The sequence below is a fragment of the Cyanistes caeruleus genome, chromosome 14 (assembly GCF_971803275.1).
Source record: "Cyanistes caeruleus chromosome 14, bCyaCae1.hap1.1, whole genome shotgun sequence".
Lineage (NCBI taxonomy): Eukaryota > Metazoa > Chordata > Aves > Passeriformes > Paridae > Cyanistes > Cyanistes caeruleus.
In genome coordinates this window covers 8029833-8055241 of record NC_141714.1, presented here as the reverse complement: position 1 = coordinate 8055241, position 25409 = coordinate 8029833, and the positions used below count along the sequence as shown (strand labels likewise).

General features: G+C 42.3%; 1 protein-coding gene across 4 annotated transcripts in view; it reads right to left on the bottom strand.

Moving 5' to 3' along the window:
- Positions 1-6265: 6265 nt before the first annotated feature.
- Positions 6266-25409, bottom strand: part of GPR50 (G protein-coupled receptor 50) — a 45219-nt gene continuing 26075 nt past the window's right edge. For all 4 annotated transcript variants that reach the window (XM_023926899.2, XM_086850585.1, XM_086850586.1 and 1 more), the window contains one exon: positions 6266-9556. In XM_023926899.2, coding sequence (XP_023782667.1) covers positions 8688-9556 — 869 coding nt within the window. In that variant the 3' untranslated portion in view covers positions 6266-8687. The remainder of the gene's footprint in view (positions 9557-25409) is intronic.

Sequence of the window (25409 nt, the reverse complement as noted above, 5' to 3'; positions counted from 1 at the left end):
CAGGTCTATGTAAGACTTCACCTCTAACTGCCCTGCATGTGCTTGTATGTTACAGAGTAGCTTCAGGCAGCAAAATAAAAAAGATAAAAAGGAAAAAAGAAAAAAGATAAACACGTAACTTTGACAAGTTTTCCCAAGGGCAGAAAAACATGTGCAGCACCTGCTGCATTTTCCATCTGCTCTGAAGTACCCAGGAGGAAGAAACCCAGAATTTTCTGTAGCAAATAATCTGAAATATATGACTGGTCTTGATTTCTCTAGGAAAACCCAGGCTGTGTCCATAAATAAATAATCATACTTATACACAATACTATACAGTGAGGAATGCAACGTAAGATCTAGCCTAGAATCCAAAGAGCTTCAAGTCAAATTTCAGCTCTTTTTCCTTCACCTGTCTATTCCTTTTTCAGTGGTGGCCTGCAGGAAAGGGATGAGCCTGGGAAGGAGGGAGTAGGAGACATCAGGAGAGTCTTATGTGGAATCAATTGCCCTCAAAGTTTGCAGACAAAGGCCCTGCTAGCACTTTCATGCACGGCTTTGTTATGACTAACCCAGGCAGGGTTTAACCTGTGTCATTGCCTAAATGCTTAGTTCCTCACACCCAGGTCAGGGTTAGGTGTACTGGGGCTTGGTGTCATCAGCTCAGTCAGGCGCACAGCAGCTCTGTGCTGTGAGGACAGGTGGGCTGGGAGGGGCACAGCCAATGCAAGGCAGGAAGTACAGGTCCTGTGTGTGAAAAACATTCTTTGTCACCACTTTAATTCCTCCATCACCATCAGCAGGGCAGGGAAAGCCACAGACTACCAAGACAGAGCAGCTCCATTTCCCACAGAAGACGTTTGCTTTCTGGAACATCTTTTGACTTTCCCATAAAGAGCATTGTGCCAAGGGGGCAATCCTCCCTCCTTCAACACCCCTGCTCCTAGGGCAGAACTGCTCCCTCCTACCTCAGTGAGGTGTTTTTTTCTGGTTTAGTCTCACCAATCCCCACTGGAACTGGATGTGGTACCAGTTTTGCACCACCTCTGGGTGCTGGAGCCCTGTAGTGCCTCCAGGGCTGGCACAGCAGCCACAGCACAACAGCATCCTCCTCTGCCAGCCATACACTGCCTGGGAAAGCAGAGACTCTCCCCAGGGGGATTTAAGCCCTTGGGGCTCCCCCCTGCTCAGGGGCAGCTCATCAGCCCCATCCTATCTGTGCCTGGCCAAGCTATGCCCAGGTTGCCATTCCTACAGCTTGGGGCTCTCTAGAGCCAGACAGAAACCAAAAGAAAATTGTCCTTTGGGAGCACTTAAAATTAACCACTTAATTTTATTTACAATTAAATCACAGCTGGGGAGGGAAAGAAAAAAGACCAAAAAGCAAAATCTTACTAAACCACCAATACATGTGTTCATTTAATAGTTTCTGAAGTGTGCTGTGGTTTTCTCTAGGTTTCTTTAGTTTTCCTTACTGTATTGCCTGCTTCTCTGCATCCAGGCATCCATTCCCTGCCACCTGTGTGTCCCTGTGCCATAAAAATCCTTAGGTCATTTTTTATAGTAAGGGTTTTCTTAACTTCATTGTTCTGGCCAGGTCCCAATTAAAGTACAATTCCTTCAAACACTCCTCTCATTTCAACCAGAAATGTCTATTACAATTACTTCCTGCATATTGTTCTGGAGCTTTTTCCACACCCACCCAGTTGTTTTTATTAATTGCAAAACAGCTGTCACTTTTCACCCAGAAGATGGTTGTATTTTGATGTCACATTAAACCTCTATCCTACACACTTATCAAAACCAGTGGAAACCTACCTTGAGGCAAACCAACCTGCTTACAGTTGAAAAAACAATTTTGCATCCTATTTCCAGATTCAGAGATTTTGCTTACAGAAGAAGCACAATGATAAAGGAAGGATATAACAGTTTATTAAATGTGCTATGTATAAAATAGTCCACATACAAAATAAATTATTTGCTTCAACTGAAAAGACTTATAAAGTGGTTTGATGGCTCAAATCTATTTAAAAGGTAATCTAAGCAAGCCATGACTGTACAGACATTGCACCTAAGCTAAAGGCAGTAAAGTTTCCCTGGTCTCTTAGAAGCAATCATTTGAGTTAAAAATCTTATCAGGAGACCATGCTGAAAACATAGAAAACATAGAAACATATTTCAGTTAGTGGTTCAGACCCACCTTGTTTGCTCTGGAAACCAACCCTGTACTGTAAATTCTATCTGTGCTGTACAGTACTTATAGTCCATGACTAATGAATACTATAAACAAGCACTAGAAAATGAAAATTCAGTTAACAATATTATGGAGCTTCCATTCACAAGTGTAGTTCATGTGTGATATGAATTTTATGGTTCTTATCACTAATGAAAAAAATTTGCATATCCCATCACAGAGTTCTGATGAGAACCTATTCTGCATTTCTTATCTCAGGGTTTTTGTGGTAAGAAATATTGCATTAGATCCAGTGAATTATAATTTTCAATAAAATTCTAAATACATGTGCAGTAGCTCTTTACTGACTGTTTTCATATCATAAATTATAAGCTTGGAGGTAAATACATTAGGAAAAATACTGATTTCTAAGTAGCCACTATGAGTGAGATTTTATCCTGGTACCAAATTATCACACCTCTTGTGTTTTATCTCTGTCTTATCTACCAGTTTCTATACTTTGTGACAAGTAAGTAAATAAATAACACTGCCTCACTTCTGACAGTTCAGTTCATTCTGTTCCACATGGAAGAAACAGCAGGTGCAAGTCTATGAAAGGGTTTTCTGTCAGCTCTGCTCAGAGAGACATTTTGAGATTTGCCACTGTCATAAACACTTCTTTCAGTGTGTCACATCACCAAGCATTGCAGGCTTCACTGTAGAAGCAGCAGGCTGTAGAAGCAACAGTCCAGTGCCTGTTAGAAAAGATTAGGGAAAAAAGTAACAATACTGCCTGGGGATATCTTTGAATGGCCTTTGTTCATTCAACACTTCTGCTTCATGGTTTTTCAGCAATTCTTTGGTTTGTATGTCCTTTGTTTTACTGGATAAACTCAGCCTCTAGTACCTTAACACCATGGCTATATATGATACCTGGTTAGGAAACAGGAACTCAAGTTGCAGTTACAATTGGATGCCTCCATACTCCCATATTCCCTGCTTTACAACCAGCACAGAGACTCCCCCAGAACAGCTCCAGTCAAGTCAGCATGGGAATACAGTCAGTGCAACCTATGGACAGAACCTATTGGCTGAAGAACTGAATGAGTACAGCAAAACCTGCCCCAAAACAGACAGGGGGAAAATAACACAAATAGAACATCTTGGATACAGCATCCTCACAAAGCTCTGTGATGGAGACCGAGTGTGTGTCAGCCCTTACTGTGCCCCCAGCCCAAGGTGACCCTCTCTGTCCCATCCCTTCCCTACAACTCAGCACCACCTTGTGCCCTGACTTTGCAACCACCCTGGCTCCCACACCATCCCCTTCATAGATCAGCTGGGCTGTCCTTCCCAGGAAAGAGCAAGAAAACTCTGCTTCCACAGCACCGCACGGATAGACATACGGATAGGCACAGATAAGGACAAGAAAGACAAAGAGTCTTTGTTATAAATCTATATTGTGATTTTGGCTTTAGCAAGTATTAAGATGAATATTATATGTTAAATACTTTTTAGCTATGTATGTACTTTTTTTCTTGCTAACAAGTTTTAAGCTTAAAGGAATCTCCTAAGTACAAGCAAGGAAACTCCAACAGGCAAGACAATGGGAGGACCAAGCTGTTTCCAACAGAACGACAGTGGAAAACAGGCTATTATCAGCAGCAGGAAATAGAGAGTGAACTGTTACCAAAAAGCCGGTACCAGGACATTGGCAGGGGGGAAAGATATGAAGCCCAGTTGCCCTCAAAGGAAGGGTGAGGAGCCCAGACTGTTATCAACACTGACCATTTGCAGAAGAAAGGAAACCAAACTCAAAATAATGCACATCAGCAAGAATAATGATGACCAGCAAAAATAGTGCTGAACAGCAGAAATAAAAACCATACAGAGCATGTTCTAAATAGGCGGAACCAGGGTGGGGACATGCTAAATACTTCTTGAAAAAGTTTGAATATGCATCAAACCCTCACAGCAGGAGGGGATAAAAAGAGTGTTCCCAAGATACCAGGTGTGTTCCTGGCAACCCGCCCCTTTGATTTATTTCCTTTGTCTCCTAATTGTCTTTTTGATTATATTAAACTTTTTATAGTTTATCAAGTGAATCTTGTTTTTAATAGTCTTGAAGGGACATACAGTGAGAAGAGCAATGGCTCTGTGGAGAAAGTTTTTCCCTGATGAGAAAAGCCAAAATGCATCAAGCAGCTGACTCACAGACAAGTGTAAGAAGACATGTGGATCCAAGGAGATGTCTCAGATACCCAGGGTCATTCACCTCCAGGTCCAAGCTGGGCTGCTGAGATATGTGTGAACTCTATGGGAGTCAGCCTGATTAAGACACAGGGTCAGGCAGATTTCACCCCTGAAAAGATGAGCCTCAGTTTTAAGCCCTGGGAAACATTCATCTAAGTCAGGGCAAGCTGAAATCTCCTCCCAAGAGCCTTTTGGAGCTGTTATGTTAGTCCAAGTTCTACTCCCCTATTTGTGACTTGTGTTCCATATATGGTATTGTTTCTAGAATGCTCCACCCCCAGGACTATATATTGTTACTTCTCCCTTGTTTCTGGTCTTTAGAGCTTGTCCATATACTGTGCACAGTTTCTGGGCGTTGCCCCTATTTTTATTTCTCATTAAAGTAATTTTCTTTTTCAGGCACTCCATTGTTCCCACTCCTAATTATTTTCTCACCACCCTCCGCCCTGAAGTCAGGGGACCTAAACATTTGTCACAGCCACCCTCACTGCAACAAATTCAAGTATGTTTGTCAATTCAATCTGCTTCCTCGGAGTCAACAAAACTCAAGCTGATGTTCCAAATATGTATTAAAAAGTAACTGCTAGTGGAGAAAAAAAAAATCAGTAAGTAGCCCTATGACAGATTTATTACATTTTTAAGAGGTAAAGGGAATTAATCTATTTTATGAACAAAAATGGCAGTAGGAAAGTATACTGAAGGATTGTTAATTAAACATTAAAATGGAAACGGCATATGCAGTACACATGTATGTGTGTGTGTATATATATATATATATATATAGGTTACATTCTTCTTAAATTGATGAAAAAACATTGATGAAAAACATTAGCAACATCTAAAAATACTTCTTTGTGGCAAGAGATTAATTTTCCTTCACAGCAAAACTGCCTCTCCATAAGTTTCCACGACAACAATTTTAGAGCTTGGGACTAGAATAGGTATTTGACTCAACATATCAAACCCAGAGCAAGTGATTTGAAACTAGTTTATGTGAGAGCTCAATGAGACTTAAGGCCAAATATGCAACAGGTGGAATTGGCAGAATGTGATTTAAACTGTGGGATTTTACTGAAATCTCAAATTTGGATTAAAGCTAAATTCCCATAGAGAAATTGTGACACTGCTCAGAATTCTCAGCTAAAACACACTTCCCTTTTTCTGTAAACAAATGCTAACGAAAATAAACTCTCTGTACCCTGTTAACCATTTCCTAACATAAAAATAAGGAGCTGCTTGCGTAGTTTTAAAATCAGACCATATTAAACTCCATCCTGTACTAAGTGCTGCCACATTCAAAGTGCTAACAAACAGCACAGAGGTTCCTGTTTGAGGTCACATTCCCAGCTTTCCATGGTTCATATTGCAAACCTCAGCTCCAGCAGGACTGAGCTCAAGCCTCCAACCACAGTGCCTGAATCAGCCCAGCCCTGGACACCTCCCTGGGACATTCAGATCCCTACTGAACAGGTTGTGCCAGTGCTGTGCTCCCTGTGCTGCCAGAGCCACCCTGTGCCCACCACAGAGACATCCCTAGCCTGCGGGATCTGGACTGCAGGGGGCTGCTCAGACCCACTCTAGCACAGCAGGTACTTTGCTTGTCCCCTGCAGAGATCTGGGCAGGAGCTGGGCTCAGACCCCGTGGTAGAAGACGAGCAGATAATTTTGCATAGTTTGGTTGAGTGGTGACTCTGTGAGTCCTGGGGAGATGCCCTATCATGGTCCTGCTGCTCCCATTCCTGACAGAATGTAGAAGGGACTCCCACAACTTACCTGTTCAGGATCTTTGGACTTAGTTTGGTTAAATACTTGCTGGCTGTTAACTTTGGAGCCTGATTAAGAAATAATGCAAATACAAGCTTAAAGGATAAAATAATAAAAAAACCCCATTACCTTTAATGAACATTCAGTTAAAAAGACAAGAATCCATAAGATGAAACCCCAGTTTTGGGGTATTTTTGATATTTGGCAAACTTGCACAAGATTATTCACAACTGTCTTAAAGCAATATATTTCACTTGGCATTATATGCTTCAAATTATTTGCTAATGTGATTCTAACCAACACTGTTATGGCTAATTGCAAATTATTCTGAAGACTAGTCATGGAACACAGGACATCTCCCTGGTGTGATGGGACAAACAGTCCCTGCTGTTATGTGCCCACAGTGCTTTTCTTATCCACATTTAACTCAAAATGATTTTGCTTGCATGGAATGGTGTGAATTCAACCAGGATGTTTTTTCTGGAAGGCGAAGAGACAACAGTTATTTCTGAGGGTCAAAATACCTTTATTTGGCCATGCTGAGGCAGATTAACAGGCCAAAACAGAACTCAGTTTGTATTCCTATTATGGGAGGCTTGCTGCAGCATATTTTAAAACAACATTCATCTGAAGTGGCTGAGATGTTCAAGTTTGAAACTTCCTAAGTGCCAGGGCACCCTGAAAATGCAGGGCCCCCCTGCTACCACAGTGACCTTCACCACATGGCAGAACCAGCAGCAGCAGCAGCAGAGACACTCAGTCCTCATGGAGGCAATGCAGCATGCAGGGTTCCTTGGCCCACTTCAGAAAGAGACTTAATTTCTCTCAATTCCTCTTTCCCAAAAAAATCAGCAGAAGGGACATTAAGCAGCAAGTTGGTTTCAGAAAGCCATGCACAAAAGGCTTACTATCTTCACTAAGGACTAGGCATACAGCCTGCTAAGGCTTTGGGGAAATCCTACAAACCTCTATCTCCAGGTGCCTACAAAGTCTTTCAGGGCTCAGTGCTGGGAACTAGTCCTGCTTTGACCAGAACCAAAGAAGACCACAGCCTTTGACCAGGGGCAGGGCTGTCTGCTGTCCTCGTTAGACCTCCAGGGCTCAGACCTGCCCCTCTCCCTTCTGTGCCACTCAGCATGCCGGCATCAAGGTAGGTGTGTTAACCTCAACGTACAGCTGTACCAGGGGAGTCTTACCTGTTGATTTTATGGGATTTTTTCAAAGTAGGTTCCACATATTTAAAGCCATAAACAGATGAATTCACAATGAAGCTAAGGAAACAAAGTTATATCTACAGACAACTGCCATCACACACACTTCCTCTTTCATACTCCATTAAAGAAACAGCCTTATCTTTGCCCATGTGCTTACATCTAATGTGATACTGGCCTTCCCAGAACTTCATGACATTGTTTCCAAAGATAACAGCACAGTCCAGGCTTTAACAGAACTGATGCATAATTATTGTTAAGTAGCTTTTGTCTCCCCACTCCATGAGTTAATTACAGCTCTGTATGCGAATAAAATGGGGAAAAAATCTCCACTTTTTCTTCTGTCAGCAAATTCATGTTCTCTAATGAGCAAAAGGAGAAATTTTTGGAACAAACATTGCCTGCCCCTTCTGCTTTTGTCTGCAAGTGTAAATGTTACTGAAAAGTTAATATTCTAGAGTAAAAGTCACAATCTGTGTTACACAGATGGGACTCTGCTATGTTCGTATTTTTTGTTGTGATGTTCATGTAGCAGTGACTTCTGAAAGATGTTAGGAATGACTGCTAGCCATACCAGGATACTGTCTAAATTAGAATCAGGCTCCAAGTATCTTACTGCAATTAGATTATGTCATATGTCATATACTTACTCATGGCCTGGGAAAGGAGAGCGCAAGGGTACTTGATGTCTGTAGTCACTCAATTAAAAAGAATGTATCAGACACACGCTGGTCTGGCTTCTGCCTGCCTCACATCTAGCCCAGGCTAGCTTCTAAACCTTAATAGGAAAGAAAAAGGAAAACACATACCATGCCCATACATACTGCACCTGCTGGCTAATATGGTTACCTATCTAAAATGTAAATAGTCATACAGTTTACACTTTGATACAGTTTGGGTTAAGTTAATGCTAGAAAAATAGAATTCAGAGGGAGGAGAGAAAGATTTGTGTGTAATAAATGACAATTTTGCTGTCTCTTGAAGGTTGCATTTCAAGCGTAACTGCATTTCTCCATGCACTCTGAACACTTCCCTTTTCAAGTATGGGCATGCTTGTGGTAAAAGCAACCAAACTGATTAACTAGGCACACAGTGAAAGATGACACATAAAAAAATAAAAAATAAAATCAGTCATTTCCATTCTGAAAATCCTTACTCAAAGCCTTGATGTCACAGTGATAAGCTAAGTATGAAAGGTTGCAGACTCCTTTCTTGCATGAGGGTAACACCAGATGTGCAATGCAGGTAGAAAGTTCTTATATATTATATATACAACTGTAATCCAGAATAAATAGTACTGTCCTAAATCATAGGTGCATTTCAGCGTGGTTGTTGTTGGTTGTTATGGCTGGAGAATGCTTGCTTTTCATGCCTTCTGTCCCGCCCTTTGACACATCAATGAACAGCAGCCTGGGAGTCCACAGTGTCAGCAATATCCTTTTGTATTCCTTCCGAAAATTCTGGTTAAGAAGCCCATAGATCACAGCATTGAGGCAGCTGTTAAAATAGGCCATAAAATAGCTCAGGACAAAAAGCCATTCTGGAATGTGTGGCTGCACTTTTGAAGGATTAATTGAAACAGCAAGGCCAATAAAGTTTAATGGTCCCCAACACACAGCAAAAAGGACAAAAACCACAAACATCGTCAGGAAGTTTCGGATGTCAGCTGCCTTGAGTTTCTGCTTGCAGTCTTGTCTCACCCGGTGTTTGACTTGAATCACCAAAATCCAGATCCGTAGGTAGCAAAATGTCACAACGGAGAGTGGGACGATGAAGTGAACCACCACCACCGTGATGGTGTAAGATGTGCTCACTGTCTGGGCAAAGGTGCAGGAGTAAATCCGGGGGTCATACTGCAAGGAGCCAACAAAGAAGTTTGGCACAATCGCTACCACTGTGAGTATCCAGGTCAGGCAAAGATAGCAGCAGGTGTTCTTCAAGTTGAAGAGCTTATCGTACCGAAGGCTGTGGCAGATGTAGCAGTAGCGGTTGATTGCAATTGCTGTGATGTTGAAAATGGACCCAATGACACTTAAGCCCATCAGGAACCCACTTATCTGGCAGTGGACATTTCCCATGGTCCATCCATTGTGGAAGATGGCACTTAAGATCAGAGGGTATGGATAAACTGCAACCACAAGGTCTGCAACAGACAAGCTGACAACAAAGATGTTGCCTACAAAAAAGAAGAGACCATGAGAGGTTAGCGTAGGTCCAGATGGACAACTTGTAACTCAAAACTCCTCTTTAGATCTAAGTCTCCTGATGGGCTTCATTCTACTCTCCACTTGGAATTTGAAACCCTAGAAAATAAGACTTTGCTCTACTAGTGACAGCAATGGAGGGTAACTAGGCATGATTGACCTGCATGTTCCTTCTTAGGAACATTCTACACTAGAATTGTTACCCTTAACTTGGCTATAGCTAAGTCAGGTACTTGTGGTCCTTCAGTTGTGTAGGAGAGAAGGATTTTGTTCTCCTTGTTAATCAGCCAGCCTGACTCTCTCTGACCATCAAGACCCAAAGGAGTATGAGAGGCAGGTTATGTTTTCAGTGGTTCATTCATTTCACTGACAGCAGTTGCACAAGAAAGGTTTCTTTTGTTCTTTTGCATGTAAATAGGTATGCGTTCACCAAAATTTCTGCACTGTTCATGCTAATGATTGTGTGTTCTTCAAGGAACCATGGTGCAGCCAGCTTGATGTGCTTATTTCATATACTTTCCTGTTCTTTTAATGTTAAAGTTGTCCAGTTCTATGTGGAAGGTCAGTCACTTCTTCACTGTCTGGTCCTGGGCAGAGAATGTGATTAATAAGCTCCAGTTAGCCATCTCTGCAGAGTACATGCTGCAGGTTGTTCATTTAGGCTCCACAACAGAGAGAGAGTCTCTGCAAGTATAATATAATGTAAGCCTTATTGGATTGAAAATACTGCATTGTGGGGGACAACACCTGCCAGCTCCACCTTGAGGAGCAGCCTCCAATGACTCGGGTGACCAGTGATCTGAAAGTCCTTGCTGCTCATTTCATGAGTCTGGTGTATTTTTAGGGAGGCAAAAAGCCTTTCTGTTCAGTTTGCTAGTCAGCATAGAGGATTGCATTAACAAAAGGACCCCGAGGTCTTGTGGGAGCGGGTGTAACTACAGGACTAGCTATAATGTTGAAAAGTATCTGTCAATACTAAGCATTTTGATGATGACACAGAGTGTCATTTCAGCAGGAGCACACTAGAAAAAGTAGATTGTTTTCTTAACTCTGCAACTTTCAGGTATATCTGCAGTAGAGGGAAGGAAAATATTACTAGACAGCAGATCTGTATATACATAGAGAGAGAATATATAGAAAATAAGTTTTATGTAACACATTTAAGATGTGAACATCTGTGCCCCTGTGTGATACAGGCAACATCCCATCCAACTGATCACACCTGCACCTTCTCTTCAAACCCTCATATCCTGCTGTCTAGTGGAGTAAATATATAAAGATTAGTAAAAAGAGGTATTATTGTGTAGTATCCCTGAAAGGACTCTCTTACATCTGGATTCTACCAGGTCACAGGCTTTAGCACTTGGAAAAGATACCCAAGGGCTGTTGGAAAGTATGGCTGAATTGCCATTGCAGTTGGGTCATGGCTATGTTTGTGACAACAAAAACTATCAGGATAAGTCAACAGTTAATATTAGGCCACTTCATGCTGATTGGAAAGCAGTCCATGTTGCAGTGTGTTTCTTGTTAATGGTATGTTCTGTTATTACCTAAGTTGATGGTTTGGTCCAAATGAGACCCTCCCACCCCATGTTGTCAATCTACCCTGAGTCTCCTGTCAATCTGTCTTAGGCCCACCGCATGCTCGGAATTCCACTTCAGAAATCCCCTAAACTTCGACGCTTGATTAGTCCATGTGACCCAACTTTCCCCCCCTACCTCCCTCATTGGATGATGATTTTGTGAATCCTGTCTTTTACCCTCCCCAGGATATCTCTGATCAGCTGATGCTTTGTACCCTCCCTTTGAACCGCCTCCCTATTTCAGCTGTTGCACACTTACATTTTCTCTTTTGCCCCCAAGATTCCCCAGAGCAATAAATCCTCTGTTATCCCATGCAAAAGACCTCCCTGTTGTCCTTGTCTCCTCAGAGCACAGCCTGACAGCCAAGAAGCCGTAGAGCAAGTGCTCTAGTCACACCTCGGGTCATCCTGCTCCTGGGGTGTGACCCACTCCTGGAGCAGGCTGAAGTGATAGAGCCAGATAAGCTCCAGAGAGATGCGATAAGTCCAGACTAGAGAACAGCCCCTGGCAGTGTGGAGCTGAGGCAGCTGACACAGACTGTCACATAAAAATAAGTAGTATTAGCAGAGGTCATGTGAAGTGCTAAAATCTTTTTAGAGAGAAATTTTATATACACAGGTTTACCACAGAACACAGCTTCTGCGTCTGCTGGGCCTCAGTGCTGCTTTCTTGCTGATTTAATAACTTACTGAGAGCCTTTTAAAATGCAGTTACTGAACCTGGTCCCCCACATAATTAATTCCATTTATGTCCATTGTCAAGGGCAGAACCAACTGTGGCCAGGCTTAGTGATGCTGCAGATTCCCCAGAGAGGGAATGCTCTTCTGCAGCAAAACTTTTATTCACTCAATCAAAAATATGCACTTCCAACAAAAAGAAAATGTGCCCCCAGCACCAGAATTTCCTCTTGGAAATCTTAAACAATTTTCAAGAGAGAGAAACAGAGATGGAGAGATATCAGCAATCCAATTTAGGAGACTTCCAGAGGATGCTGGAGACAGACTCCACTAACTGGACCGCAACTCTCCCTCTTCACCAGACCTGTCCTACTTGGATACACATTTATAAACAGGCAGCCAGAAAGCAAGTCTCTGCCTTTGCTGGGCATTAAAGAGACACATTCAACATCCAGTTCTGAACCAGGCAGAGCAGAACAAAGCTGAAGATTCCCTACTTAAAACACCACATCCATGGATTTAATCCAAAGCTTAGAAAAATCATAGGGAAAATTACTAGTCTCACTTCACTGTCAGCTGCTGGAAGCCATTTCTGCTGGTCTTTCTTAACCAAACTGAGTATTTGAAAGTAAAAATATAAGGAAAAAAATTTACAGAAATAATATTCACAAGATGAACTTCGTAGTTTGGACTCAATCCAAGAGCACAGTATTGTGTGTCTTATTGTGACACAACTTCATTGCAGGGAGAAAATGAGACAGTTTTGTTAAGAAAAGAATAATCTGCTCCACTCAGGGACCAAACCTGCCCTCCCCTGCTCTGTACCTTTAATGGTGCAGTCTCACTTTTCCTAACTACCAGCAGACCTGCGGCCTAGGCAGGGTGCTGGGTACCTGGAAATACAGCCAGAAAGGTTCACTCAGTAGTATTTCACAGAAACAAACCCATCTCCCAGTTTATGTGGGAACGTGCTCAACTTCATCCTTTTCTTCTGGTGGGATGAAGGGACAAGTCAGACCCATAAAACAGCCACTTGCAGGTCAGTCCTGGAAATCAGTGCATTTTTAAAGGCTGAGTACTGAAAAGAGGGGGCACATTGCATGCCACCAAAGCAGAACATGCCCTTCAAAGTGTGGGAACTGGCTATTGGCTAATTATTAAAATAGGAGTAATTTGAGTTAAACATTGCTTTATCCTTGCAGTCCCTGGTTTGCTATGAGACCACTGTGTGCTAAGCCCTGCACCAACAGCTTGTGTCCTTCCCTCTGTAGGATGAGGTTGGCCCCTCCTTCCCAAAGATACTGCAGAATGGGAAGCCATATAATATGTGGCTTTTAGGAAAGGTAAAGAACAATCTCCTGCCAATGATCTTCATTACTATTTTTTTTCACATTTTCCCACTACAAAACAATGGAGTCTGGCCCATAAATAATACCAGCAGGGCTTTATCTCCAATTTAAATTTATCTGCTTCTGCAACACAATTTTCAGATGTATCTTTTTCTCTTTGTTGTCATGTGGCTGTATTTCCTTATTAGCTTTGACATTTTCCATCCCTTTTTAAATTTCTACTTAGTATAAACTGGCTCATGTGCCACTGTGCTCCATCCCCCAGTTATGGAGTCATGCGTGAAGAGGCAGGAATGGTGGAGAAAGGCAAGTGTAACACTGGTAATACAGACTTGTCCACATTTTCAGAGAAATTATAAATTCTTCTACATTACAGAAGTCCAACACAAATCTACAGATCATAGAGGTACAAAACACTGTTCACAGAATAATCCACAATTGTTTAGGGAAAAAACCCAGCTCCAAACAACCTGAAGCCCAGCTGCAAAGCAGATTATAGGATTATAGTCATGTGCAAGTGATGCTAAAGGGAATTTATCCCAGAACGTCTCATGCCCTAGCACTTCTTTGGGTTCCCCCTCTGCTCCCAATAAATCGATTTCTGCCCGCTCCATCAGTCTGCTCCTGTACTCCAGCAGTTCTCTGGCCCTACCTCTCATGCTGCCTGGATTATCCAACAACACAGATTATCTGAGGACTTATTTTCAAGTCCTGGTTCTAGGAAATATGGAAATACCTCAATGAATTCTGCAACTCAATAAACCACTACATAAAAGTCTTCACTGGCAGGCTGCCCGAACAGCACCTGACTTTCGTCCAAACAGGTATCTTTCTACAGAGATTAACTGAGCATCACTGTAGAAACACCAGGGTCACTGGCACTGCCTGTCTCAAGAGGCTGTTGGAAATCCCCTGGTGTCCAAGCTCCAGTTGCACAGATTCAGCCTCTCCCTACTTTTCCCGCACAGCAGCTGTGGGCTGTCCTTATCAGGCTGTGGTTTACATATCCTGATCCAAGAACCAAGGTTAAAAGGTGGGGGGGGGAGAGAAGGACATAAAATATTCTTCTGAAAGCTGTCACTTTTTGTGCATCTCAATGTCCAAAATGTCTCAAAAATGTCCAAATACCCAAAGCTCTTGTTTCTTTGTTATACATAGGAAGTTCTTTTACATTCCTTGATGAAGTATTACAGAACTGTAGAACTGTTTCCCTTCAGGTGAACAAGATAGAAATGCTCAATGCAACCTGAAGTTAGCACTGTTACCTGTGCACCCAGTGCTGAAACTGAATTGTCCTGAGTGACAGGATTTGCACCAAAGCAGAAACATAGTTGTGTGGATCAACTTACGCTCACCTGGAACAGTCTAGCTCCAAGTAAGCCTGCTGTCCAGGCTGCTGTTTCCTCCCACCCTCTGTGCAGGGATTGAAGTTGCTCCCAAATACACAGTGGCTAGCACAGCATTTTAAGGCAAACAAAACCACACACAACAGCTTCAAAGGCAGCAAGTGAGAAGCTGACCCATGAGCACAATGGATGAGTGCCATAAAGTTCACTGCATGACCAGTCACCTTCCTGTTACAACCTCTTCCCAGCATTGAGATCAGACCCTGCTGTCAGTTCAGCTTCTGCCAGATTAACTGAAAGCTATAGAAAAGCAGGTCTAAAAATTTGTATTGATAAAAATGTGCTGAGATACACAATAATAGAATTACAGAATCAGAGAATCACAGAATGAACTAGGTTGGAAAAGACCTTTAATATCATTTAGTCCAACCTATGACCTAACACCTCTTTATCAACTAAACCATGGCACTGAGTGCCATGTCCAGTCTTTTTTAAAACACCTCCAGGGACAGTGACTCCACCACCTCCCTGGGCAAGCTATTCCAGCTTGCAGTCACTCTTTCAGTGAAGAATTTCTTTCTAATGTCTAACCTTGATGTGGCTTTAGACTGTGTCCTTTTGTGCTCTCAGTTGTTGCCTGGGAGAAGAGACTGGCCCCCACAATAGTACAACCACCTTTCAGGAAGCTGTAGAGACTGATAAGGTCACCCAAGTCTCCTTTTCTCCAGGCTAAACAACCCAAGCTCCCTCAGCCATTCCTCACAGGGCTCATGTTCCAAGACCTTCACCAGCCTCATTGCCCTTCTTTGGATGCCCTCAAGTGTCTCAATCTCCTTTCTAAACTGAGGGGCACAGAACTGGACACAGTGCTCAAGGTACAGCCGAATACAGAGGAAGAATGACCTCCCTGCTCCTGCTGGTCACACTATTCCTGATACAGGCCAAGATGCCATTGGCTTTTTCGGCCACCTGGGCACACTGCTGGCTTATGTTCAGTCGGTTGTCTAGTACCCCCAGGGCAGTACCTGGGCATTGTCCAACCACTCTGTCCCTGGTCTGTAGCACTGCAGGGGGTTGTTGTGGCCAAAGTGCAGGACTTGGCACTTGGACTCATTTAACTTTATGTTATTAGACTTGGCCCATCTATCCAGCCTGTCCAGGTCCTTTTGCAGAGTCCTCCTATCCTCCAACAGATTGGGGTATGCTCCCAGCTTGGTGTAAACAGCAAATTTACTGATAGTGGACTCAATCCCCCCATCCAGATCATCAATGAAGATATTAAATAAAATGCTGAAAGTTTATCGACACAGCTGGTATGTTTGCAGTGACTTCTTGATACAATAATTACACTATAAACCACGACTTATAATAGAGTCTTAAACTTTATGTTTGTTCATTCAGGTTTTATGAAAAAAATCAACAGACTCAAGTCTTCCAGATAAATGGGATTTAAGATACACATCAGCTTCAGAGACATAAATATAATGAGGTTCAATAAACAATTTAACAGGCCATGACTGTAAAGCAAGCCTCTGATGACCACTTACCACAATCTAATACTCAAAAAAAGAAATGAAGTAATGAAAAGCTTTATTAAGCATGCAACAAGACTCTTTATTAGCTGCAATAGCCTCTTTTTCCTGTTTGTTTTTTGTTGCTAAAGGACACAAAATGATTCACACAAACACTCTCAATGTCTGAACAAAAAAGCATCTTTTATTCTCTGACTCCAGTATATATAGATTCTCGACAATGACCAGGGATTGTTAGATAATTAAGTTAACACCTTCCCAAGCACACTGGTCATGCGAAACATCCATCAAAAGATGTTTCTTAGAAGGAATGTGATAAACAACTTATGTTTCCAGGACTTTCATGGGAAAGTAACTAAAACTATTAAAACATTATCAGAAGGCTTAATTTTCAGGTTTTACCTGCCATTTGCTGTGTGATTGCTTGTATGTCACCAACCTCCAGCCTGCAGATGTGAAGTGTGTGCTCAGTTCTGCAAACTAAGTGGCAGTTCATAGCAAATGCTTTCAAATCAATTTTCTTCTTTTTATGACATAAAAATACCATTGAGCATGTGCAATCATTTTGATCATGTACTACTGTAATTAAGTGGATGACCATGCTGTAGTGTTGGGAGATGATGAGCCTGCAGCCTTCACTCTGACAAGCATTTCTTATGTCACAAAATATAAAAGGTCATTCCTGGGGTAGACAATATTTACCCCATCAATGTGCATTAAGAACCATCCCTCTGTAGGCAAGTGTGACCCATTGCACTGGTCCTTACAAGCTCCTGGCTTCCAAGGCAGTGTGGACACCACATACAATGACACAGGAGGAATTCCAGACTCTTGTCATCTCTTTCCACCATTCTGATAAACACTGATACAGCTGATGTGCCCACACAAGAGCCCAGTGTATGCTTCCCCATTTTGACAACTGAAAGCGTTTGACAGGGGAGCACAAGTGAAAATCAGCAAAACCCTCACTGAGATCCAGGCAAAACCCAAACCAAAACCAACAAACAATCACTAACAAACAAAAAAAGATTTGTCGTTCAGTTCATTAATCCATACATTTTAATTGAAGATTTTATTTGTGTATTTCAGGAGTGTGGAGGCCAAAGAACCAGCCAGCCTTGAAATCCTGACTCTCCCCTGGAGAGCTTCTCCCTAGGCAAGACACTTTATCTCATGAAGAGAAAAAGTGTCACTCCCAGAGGCCCTAGAGTTGAACATGTTAATTTCTTACACCCCATTGGTTTCCCTCCCTATCAATCCACCCCGATACATGTATCCAAATTTCCCCCGCCCCTCTCCTTCCCAATAAATACCCCGGTTTTTCCCCTGTTCGGGGAGCTGCTGTCACTGGCTCCCTTCACTGAGGGCCCTGCTACAATAAAGGCTATTTCTCAGTGGAATGCCATACAGCTCTCTAGTCTCTCCGTGTCGCCTGCACGCTGCCGCTGAGCTGAAATCACTCGCTGGGCAGAGGACGTGCCTGTGCTCCTGGGCAGTCCTTTTCAGGACAGCTTCTTCAGGGTAGTCATGGCACCCCTGTCATCGACACCGCTGCGGCACGGGAGTATGTTCAAAGAGAGGAATAAGCATTCAGAGGGGGATAAAGTGTGGTTTCCTGCAGTTAAACAGACAGTACAGTTGGGCTGTCATCTGCTCTCAAATCCTAACTGTGCTGTATAAAATGATACAGGGGATAATAACAAAAAGGGCAGGAGGTATTGTCAACCCACAGCATTCTTAGGATACAAGATTAGATTGTAATGTAATTACATTAGAATTAATTAGAATGTAAAAATATCTGATTTAAGGACATTATGATAGTCAAAAAAAATGCATGAAACTCTAGAATAACTTAACTCCTGAAAACAGTGCTTTGAGATCTCTCAGCACAACCATGAAGCCAGAAAACAGCAGTGTGCTATCAACTATTATCTGGCTTGCTGGTATGATTCCCTATGGGAAAACTGTGGGCACTTAGAGCTGCTCTCTACCTTGTGCCAGCCCTGCAGATGCACAGAGCAATGCCACGGCAGTCCACAGAGCAAACTCGCCTCCTCCTCCTCCTGCCTGCCTTCCTCTGACCAGGGACTTTGTTGTAGCTTTGGCATTACTGGCTCCATAAAGCCTTCTCATGAGTACATCACCAGAGCTGTGAAAGCTGCCCTTCCCTCTGGACCTCTGAGAAAGGCTTGCACGAGGAGGAGAAAAACCTCACAGTAGTTACTGGAGAAGAAAGGACCAGCCCCATAGAGCTTCAATTACATTTGTTATGCATCATATATTATGTTGGCTGATAGCTAAAGAATTTATTACATTACATTATTACATTACATTGCCAGGTGAAGGACTGGATTACTGGATTTTAGACTTTAAAGTAATGACTTTCTAATTGTCTTACTGCCAAAACCATACTTGAGCCATGCCTTCAGCCACTCTAACTGAATGCAGAAAAGGGAAATAGCTGGTAGTGTTCACACCCCAGAGATTCATAACTTTCATTTGGATAAGACCAGCCAGATTCACAGCCTTAGCTGAGCTCAGAAGTCTGGAAATGAGCTAGAAATTAGAGAACAGCCCTGTTAGCACGGTATCTTTCCTTATATCACTTACCATTACATGGGAAGCAATGTAAAGTAGAGGATTTTTCTCGCTGTTACACAAATGGTAGCTGGATATTCACTTTCAAATGAATAAAAATTATTTAATTACGACTTCCTCTGAACCCTTAAAAAGTGGCCAGCCCTCTTTTGGTACCAATGCAGAACAACTTTCTCATCTTCAGAATTTCAAATATTTTATAAAGAAAAAGAAATTTTTACACCATCCCAGGGAAACTGTGTTTGGCAAGTTTCCAAATGTTAACCCATTAATCCTAACACATCCTGCTCACTTTGGGCACTCCTTCCTGAAGAGGTGATCTGAATATGGTATAAAGAAAGGAAAAATTATATAAAGTTGACCTTTTACCTACCTTCAATATTTTTCAAGTTTCTAAAATACCATTTAATGTTCATCTAAGTGTCTTTTAATGGCTTCTTCCTGTGTTTTCCTGGAAGTTCTGACCCTTCATATAAGAGAAAGCCACAGTGTTGTAATTCTTACGGATTTCTAAACTTAGCTCTTGCTAGTGTGATGTTTTTCCTGGATGCAATTATGGCAACTGAATCTGCTAGTAATGGAGGACAAGTAAGTGGTGGTCTTGAGCCAGTTCTTAATAAATACAAAAGAAGTACTAAAATGTGCCCTTTCTGGTTATGAGCCCCAGATTTCTGTCATTTCAGTATTATATCCACCAAACTCATCACCTGCAGTAACACTGTGAGACAGTGAGCCAATCCACATAAAATCTTGATTCCTTCTTGTATCAGTTCCAAATTCTTGGACTAAAGATGGGCCTGGAGACACTGTCTGCCTTCATAGCACATCCCAGCAAGGCTGATGGAGAGCAGGTGTCAGAGTCAAGAGGCCATTGGGGCCACCCCTCAACTTGCACAGAGTGAGAGGAAGCCTCAACACCTCTGCCAGTGCCAGATGATCTGCAGAGCCCCAGCTGCCGTGTCTGACTCCGCAAGGACAGCATGGCTGGTGGCTACCTGCTCTCTAAGGCAGCTTCTTGTGGGACAGAGATATCTTTGGGAAGAGTCTACACAAAACTCCACACAGCCAGAGGTCAGTCCAAGTACCCAAACTAGCACCTGACACCCTGAATTCCAGCTGTTTATCCTCATTTTCTGCTGGAATCCCTGCTGAGAGGCACTATATTATGTAAAGCAGCTGCCTCATTCACATCCAGGCTGTGTAGGAAGCATAGGCCAATGCTCTTATATTTACCCTCCTACACTGGCCACATGGGCACAGGGATGAACTCTACCAGCCCATGCTAACTCCAGGCCCATTCTTTATCAACTGGTTTGTAAAGTGCTCTCAAAGAGGAAAGACCCTGTATAAACATAAATATGAACTATTGCCAGCATCCACTGAAATGACAAACCAATATCCATCCTCTCCCAGTCCCAGCAGCTGTACCACCACCATTTGCCATCTGTTACTGTTCTAGAAAAAGAGCTGTCAACTCAGGCTTAATAGACTTAATAATGCTCTTTTGCTATTGGTATTGGTCAAAATGTGTTCCTGGAAAGGAGCTGCATGCAAGAAGCCAATTCCTAGGCAGCTATCAGGCAGTACATACAGTCAGATATGAGCCCACAGCTCATTTTAGTGTTAAAAATCTTGTCTGACTGCCTGGAGAGCCCTGCTGAACCACCACAGCTGAGTCTGGGAGCTGTTCCTGCTCTTTCTTGTGCCTCACCAGGACAGTTTGTTGGCTAAACCTTAGTGTCAGCACCAGTCACTACAACCACAGACATCCACTGTGAAGGAGCAAATGCTACCCTGCCACAATTACCAACTTGTCTTGACATCCCAGCCTTGACATACTAGGGATGAGTCTCTCTCCAGTCCCAGCTCTTCCTGCTTAGTTGGTGGGAACAGGAGATTTTTTTTTTTCCTTACAATTGTTTTGAATTGCATATGGAAATGATGAAGCTACTAATGAAATAGTCACCACACAAAAATGTTTCCATTGATGAAAGCCATTTAGTGTTTAACTCACTCTGAACCAATTCTAGGTTACCTAAATGAAGGCTTGGGTGTTAGGGCAGTGGCAGGGTGATAATCACCTGTGCTTCTGCACAGCATTTTTCACTAGACATGGGAAAAAGAAATGTAATTTGTATCCAAATTACGTCCAAGGTGGTGGCCTAGTTGTAGGCTACAACACAGTTCTGGTATGTCTTACAGAGAGTGCTGTGCTGCAGTTGATTGGCTTTTCTTCTGAAGACCTTAACATATTTTTTCAAACAAAAAAACCCCATGGGCTAGATTTAGATCATAGAATTCCTTAGAGCCCACATTTTTTTCTCCTGTGGCCTCAAGCTGAACCTGACATGAAGCAGGTACAGCCACAGTATGCACACACAGTGGAGATGAGGCTGGAAGAGAAATGGTGCCATGAGGGACAGGAAAGCAGCATGACTAAGGGCAATGAAAAAGGCTGAGATACCTGAATTACTGTTCATCCAGCTTTCACAATCTGCTAGGAAGAGGAGTAATATTCCTTACAAAACAGACAGGCAAAGAAAGAGTCCCAAGATGTCATGGCTTCATCAAGACTATGTGAACTGTGAGAGATATAGTACATGCAAGTAGGAGAAAAGAAAGTAAAAGAAAATATGTTCTGGACCTCCTTTTTCATTCATAACTGTTTACTAATCCCAGTGGAAATGTTTTCACCTGAAAACACTTCAGGGACTCTGATACAATTACATAGGCAAAAGTCCAAAATGCAAACAGTTAAAGTTGGTTCAGTAAGAATATAATGATACTGGAAAATAAAAAATCTCTCATGCCCTCATTTTCCCAGAAAGGAGTCAAAAAACCAGTGTTTTCCAGAACATCAGCAAAAGTTTCACTACAGATATTCCACAGGGTTTACAGAACTCATGTCAAGCCTGGGTACAGGATGAACAACAAGAAACAATTGATAATATGAGAAACTTGGACTGGGGAGTCCCAAATGTATTGCTGGATGGCATCTGCTTCTGTTCCTTTCCTAATGAATTACAACACATTGAGGTGCAATGTGTGGGTCTATAAAAGGAGAAAAGATGTTCTTGCAGTAAAGTCCCGAGTAAATGTGTTCCAGCATGAGCCTGTGTGAGCAAATGGTTTGAGTGGGTGTGCTCTAATGCTGATCTCAATGGGAGTCTAGTGGTGGATAATATCCAAGTGGTTTGAAGGCAAGTAAGACTCCATGGCACAGTGACACCAAAATTACTGAAGGAAGTAAGTAGTCAGACTTACAGGCAGCAATACACACATTCAAGGGCTGATCTCACACTTGTGGATAATACTTGATGAGGCTGGAAGACACTTTGCTATCAACAGCTTCCAATACAATAGCATTGCCAGGTTCTGCTCTTACGCAAACCTTGCCCTCATCAAAAGAGAAAAAAAAATAGCTCCAGAAAAAATAAAAGATGCTGAAAAAAATGCCATCCACATAAGCCAAAGAAACTCTGACGTATTTAGCTAAATTGCCTAATCCTGGAATGCCCCTGAGTCCTACTTTCTCATCTGTAGTGATAAAGGCAGGCCTACTTTTAGAGTTGTATAACTACCATCAATTGATGGTGCTTTTGGTGTCCCCTTAAAACTTTTCCCCTCCTTTCCCTTTTTCTCCCTGACAAACTTTTCTCAGCAAGAAATAAATCCCAGACATTTCTTCTCTCTGAAACAATTTAATATCCACACCTCAATACTTCCAAGTGGTAATGTGTTAACTTGAACCTCATGATACCCATCAGGAACCCAAGAGGTGAAGGCTGCATCCAGCCCTTTAATGCTAGCCCTGAGTGGACCTTTCAAGCCAGTTGGTGGTTGGTAAAGGAGACTTTGTTCCCCACCTACATGTTTGTATAGCTGAGGATGCAACTATAAAACCCGTCAGCAACAACAGAGATGAAGGGACGCTGAGAGGTTGATCCCCCTCAGCAACAGCACTTAAAAATTGCTGACAAGGAGGAGCTTTTCTTCACTTGGAACAAGCTTGTTGGGGTCAGAGGTGCAAAATATATACCTTTATCTGTGATGCCTGACTCTGACACCCAGGAAAGCATTGAATTTCACATAACACCATAGAGACAACTGTTAAAGCTATGAGTGTGAATGTGTAAATTAAAGAGTTTTCTTAAGTCACTGGGTGAGAAAGTTAAAATTTAAGGTTTAAGCTAGTTTAGAAATTAAGAAGCAAGATGGAGGATTTAGGGTGTTGTCTCTTCTTTATTTCTTCTTCATCTTCTAGAGGTTTTTGGCTAGTAGTAAGTGATTGGATAGAGAACATCGCAGTGCAGCACATAGGTGTTGGGTCATTGGGTCACTAAGAAAAATTATTTACTTGGCATTTGTTAATTGCTTAAATAGACATATAAAAAACCTTGAAGAAGATCTTTGTTAGCCATTTTGTACCTTTCTATCTTAGTGCACGTAGCTCCTTGTACCCTGTATACATGTAATATAGATAAAAGAAGACTAAACAACCAAGTCCAAACAAGAGAAAACTACCTCTCTCTCATCAATCTTCAGTCCAAGGGGAAAAAAGAACCCAACCACAAGTGTCTCATCAAGTCAAAGCTACCTAGGTAAATGGTGGAATCACCATCCTTTCAAGTGTTCAAAAATTGTGAGAATGTGGCACTGGGGGATATAGCTTAGTGGTGAGCATGGCGGTGCTGGGTTAATGGTCAGACTTCATTTTAAGAGTTCTTTTCCAGCCTTAATGAATCAATGATTCTATGATTTCTCTAACTACACTGCCCTTACTCAAATCCAAGCTACCTTCCACCCTACTTGCTACCATAAAGAAAAAAAAAATCTTTAGTCATGTGCTGGCTGAGTAAACTCAAAACTAAAGGAATAACTCAGCACCTTCAGTCAGTGTGAGACCTCTCCTCTGGGAGGGGAAAAATAGAGGAAAAACCTATAGCTTTTCACACTGCCTTTTGCTCCTAAAGTGCTGGAATTTCTGTCTGTTTTAGAGGTCATACTTTCATTTGCCACCCTCTCCAAAAACAAGAGAAATGGTCAAGTTTTCTAAATTTCTAGAAGAAAAACCTCTCTTACTCTATGCAATTTCTGAAAAGCCCTCTTCTCCACTCCTATACTCCTTTATCTAACAGCATTTGTTGAAGAGCTGTCATTCATTAAGGATAAGATATTAATTCCTGCTTTCAGCTCTCTTCAGAGCCATTTATGACCCTCCATTTCCTCTCCTTAGGATTCCCTGCTATTTTTCATTTAATTGCTGAAACCCCATGTTGCTGTCCCAAATAGAGAAATTTTGTTTATGAACTAACTATGAAGAAAGAGAAGTTTTAAGGAAGAAATAAAGCATGGGCTTAATACGGAGTCTTCTAGGGAGATGTATTTGTAACAAATACCAATGCCATATATACACCATGAAATCTCCAGGATAGTGGGACTATCACATATTAAAGATACTTCTCTAAGAGGGGGGTGATTTGGCAGGATTAGAAAAGATGAGGGTTTCTAGTCCTCTGCAGCAGTGTAACACAGATATATCCAGGTAGAGAATGCAAATTCATAGCATGTTTCCCACCTTCTTGTTCAAAGGGAACCCCAAAAGCCCAGAAACACAGAGAGGACAGGGAGATGTAAGGCAAGGTTAGTGTGCATTGCAAAGAGCTTTGAACATTAATGAGTGGAGTCCAGCAAATAGTTTCTGGTTCCCAAGCAGAGCTGGCAGCATGCAGTGATACAGTGTTATTTCCCTGTCAAGCATGGGAGACAGTGTTGGTTGCACATTAATTTAGGCAGTGCAAGAAACATATTGAGAGTATGGGAGTCACCTTCAACCCGGCAGGACCACCCTGGTACAGCAACCACATGAAATATCTAACACTCAAATAGCTCAGCTGACTTCTGCATGCACTCTAAGGAATCAGGCTTATTTGGAATGTCAGTTAGCAGGAACCAGGATTTGCAGCTTCAGTAACAGATTTATACAAAATAACACAGCCCAGCTCCTGCAGCAAACTCCCCAGTCTGAACCACCCAAGAGCCTCCCCAAGGTCACTCCATGCCCAGGCTATCACATTGCCCAGCTCTAGCTGCCACATTTCCCTGGCTCCCTGGGGTGGAGGAAGATGAACCCCAAGAAGCATGGGCCATGTCCGCTGACTCAGCAGGTCTCACAGCCCTCATCTGGGTGCACAGTGGAGAAACACAGTGTTTACTGGTCTGCAAAAACAAACCTCAAGTGATTACCAGAAGTCAGTGTCTTGGCACTGGGAACAGAGGGAGTGGAGTTTAACTGCAAATTAAAACAGGGCAGCAGCAAAGGGCAGAACAGGGGAAGAGGCTGGCTTTGTCTCCCTCAGGAGATGAAAGGCTTTCCCAAATTTAGCCACATAATACATCCTTTAAAAGGACAGCAATGGCTTCTTCTATGTCAGCAACAAAGCAGAAACTCTCATGCCAGCACTGTCTTCTGATAGTAGCTGTCCTTTTATCATTTATTCACAAATAAAATTCTCACAAGGCAGAGTTATATCAAATGATAACAGCTGTAGGGAAAAGAAAAAAGTGTTGCACTTCATTAGAACTCTGTATGACTCTGACAACCAGAAACACACTGCCAAAGTGGCAAACACAGCCAAAAAGACAAGAGAGATCTCACAGCAGCTGTTAAACCAAATGGGAACTTGTAAAAATTAAGGGTAATTTCCCCTCTTTCATATTTAGTCTCAAAACATGTATA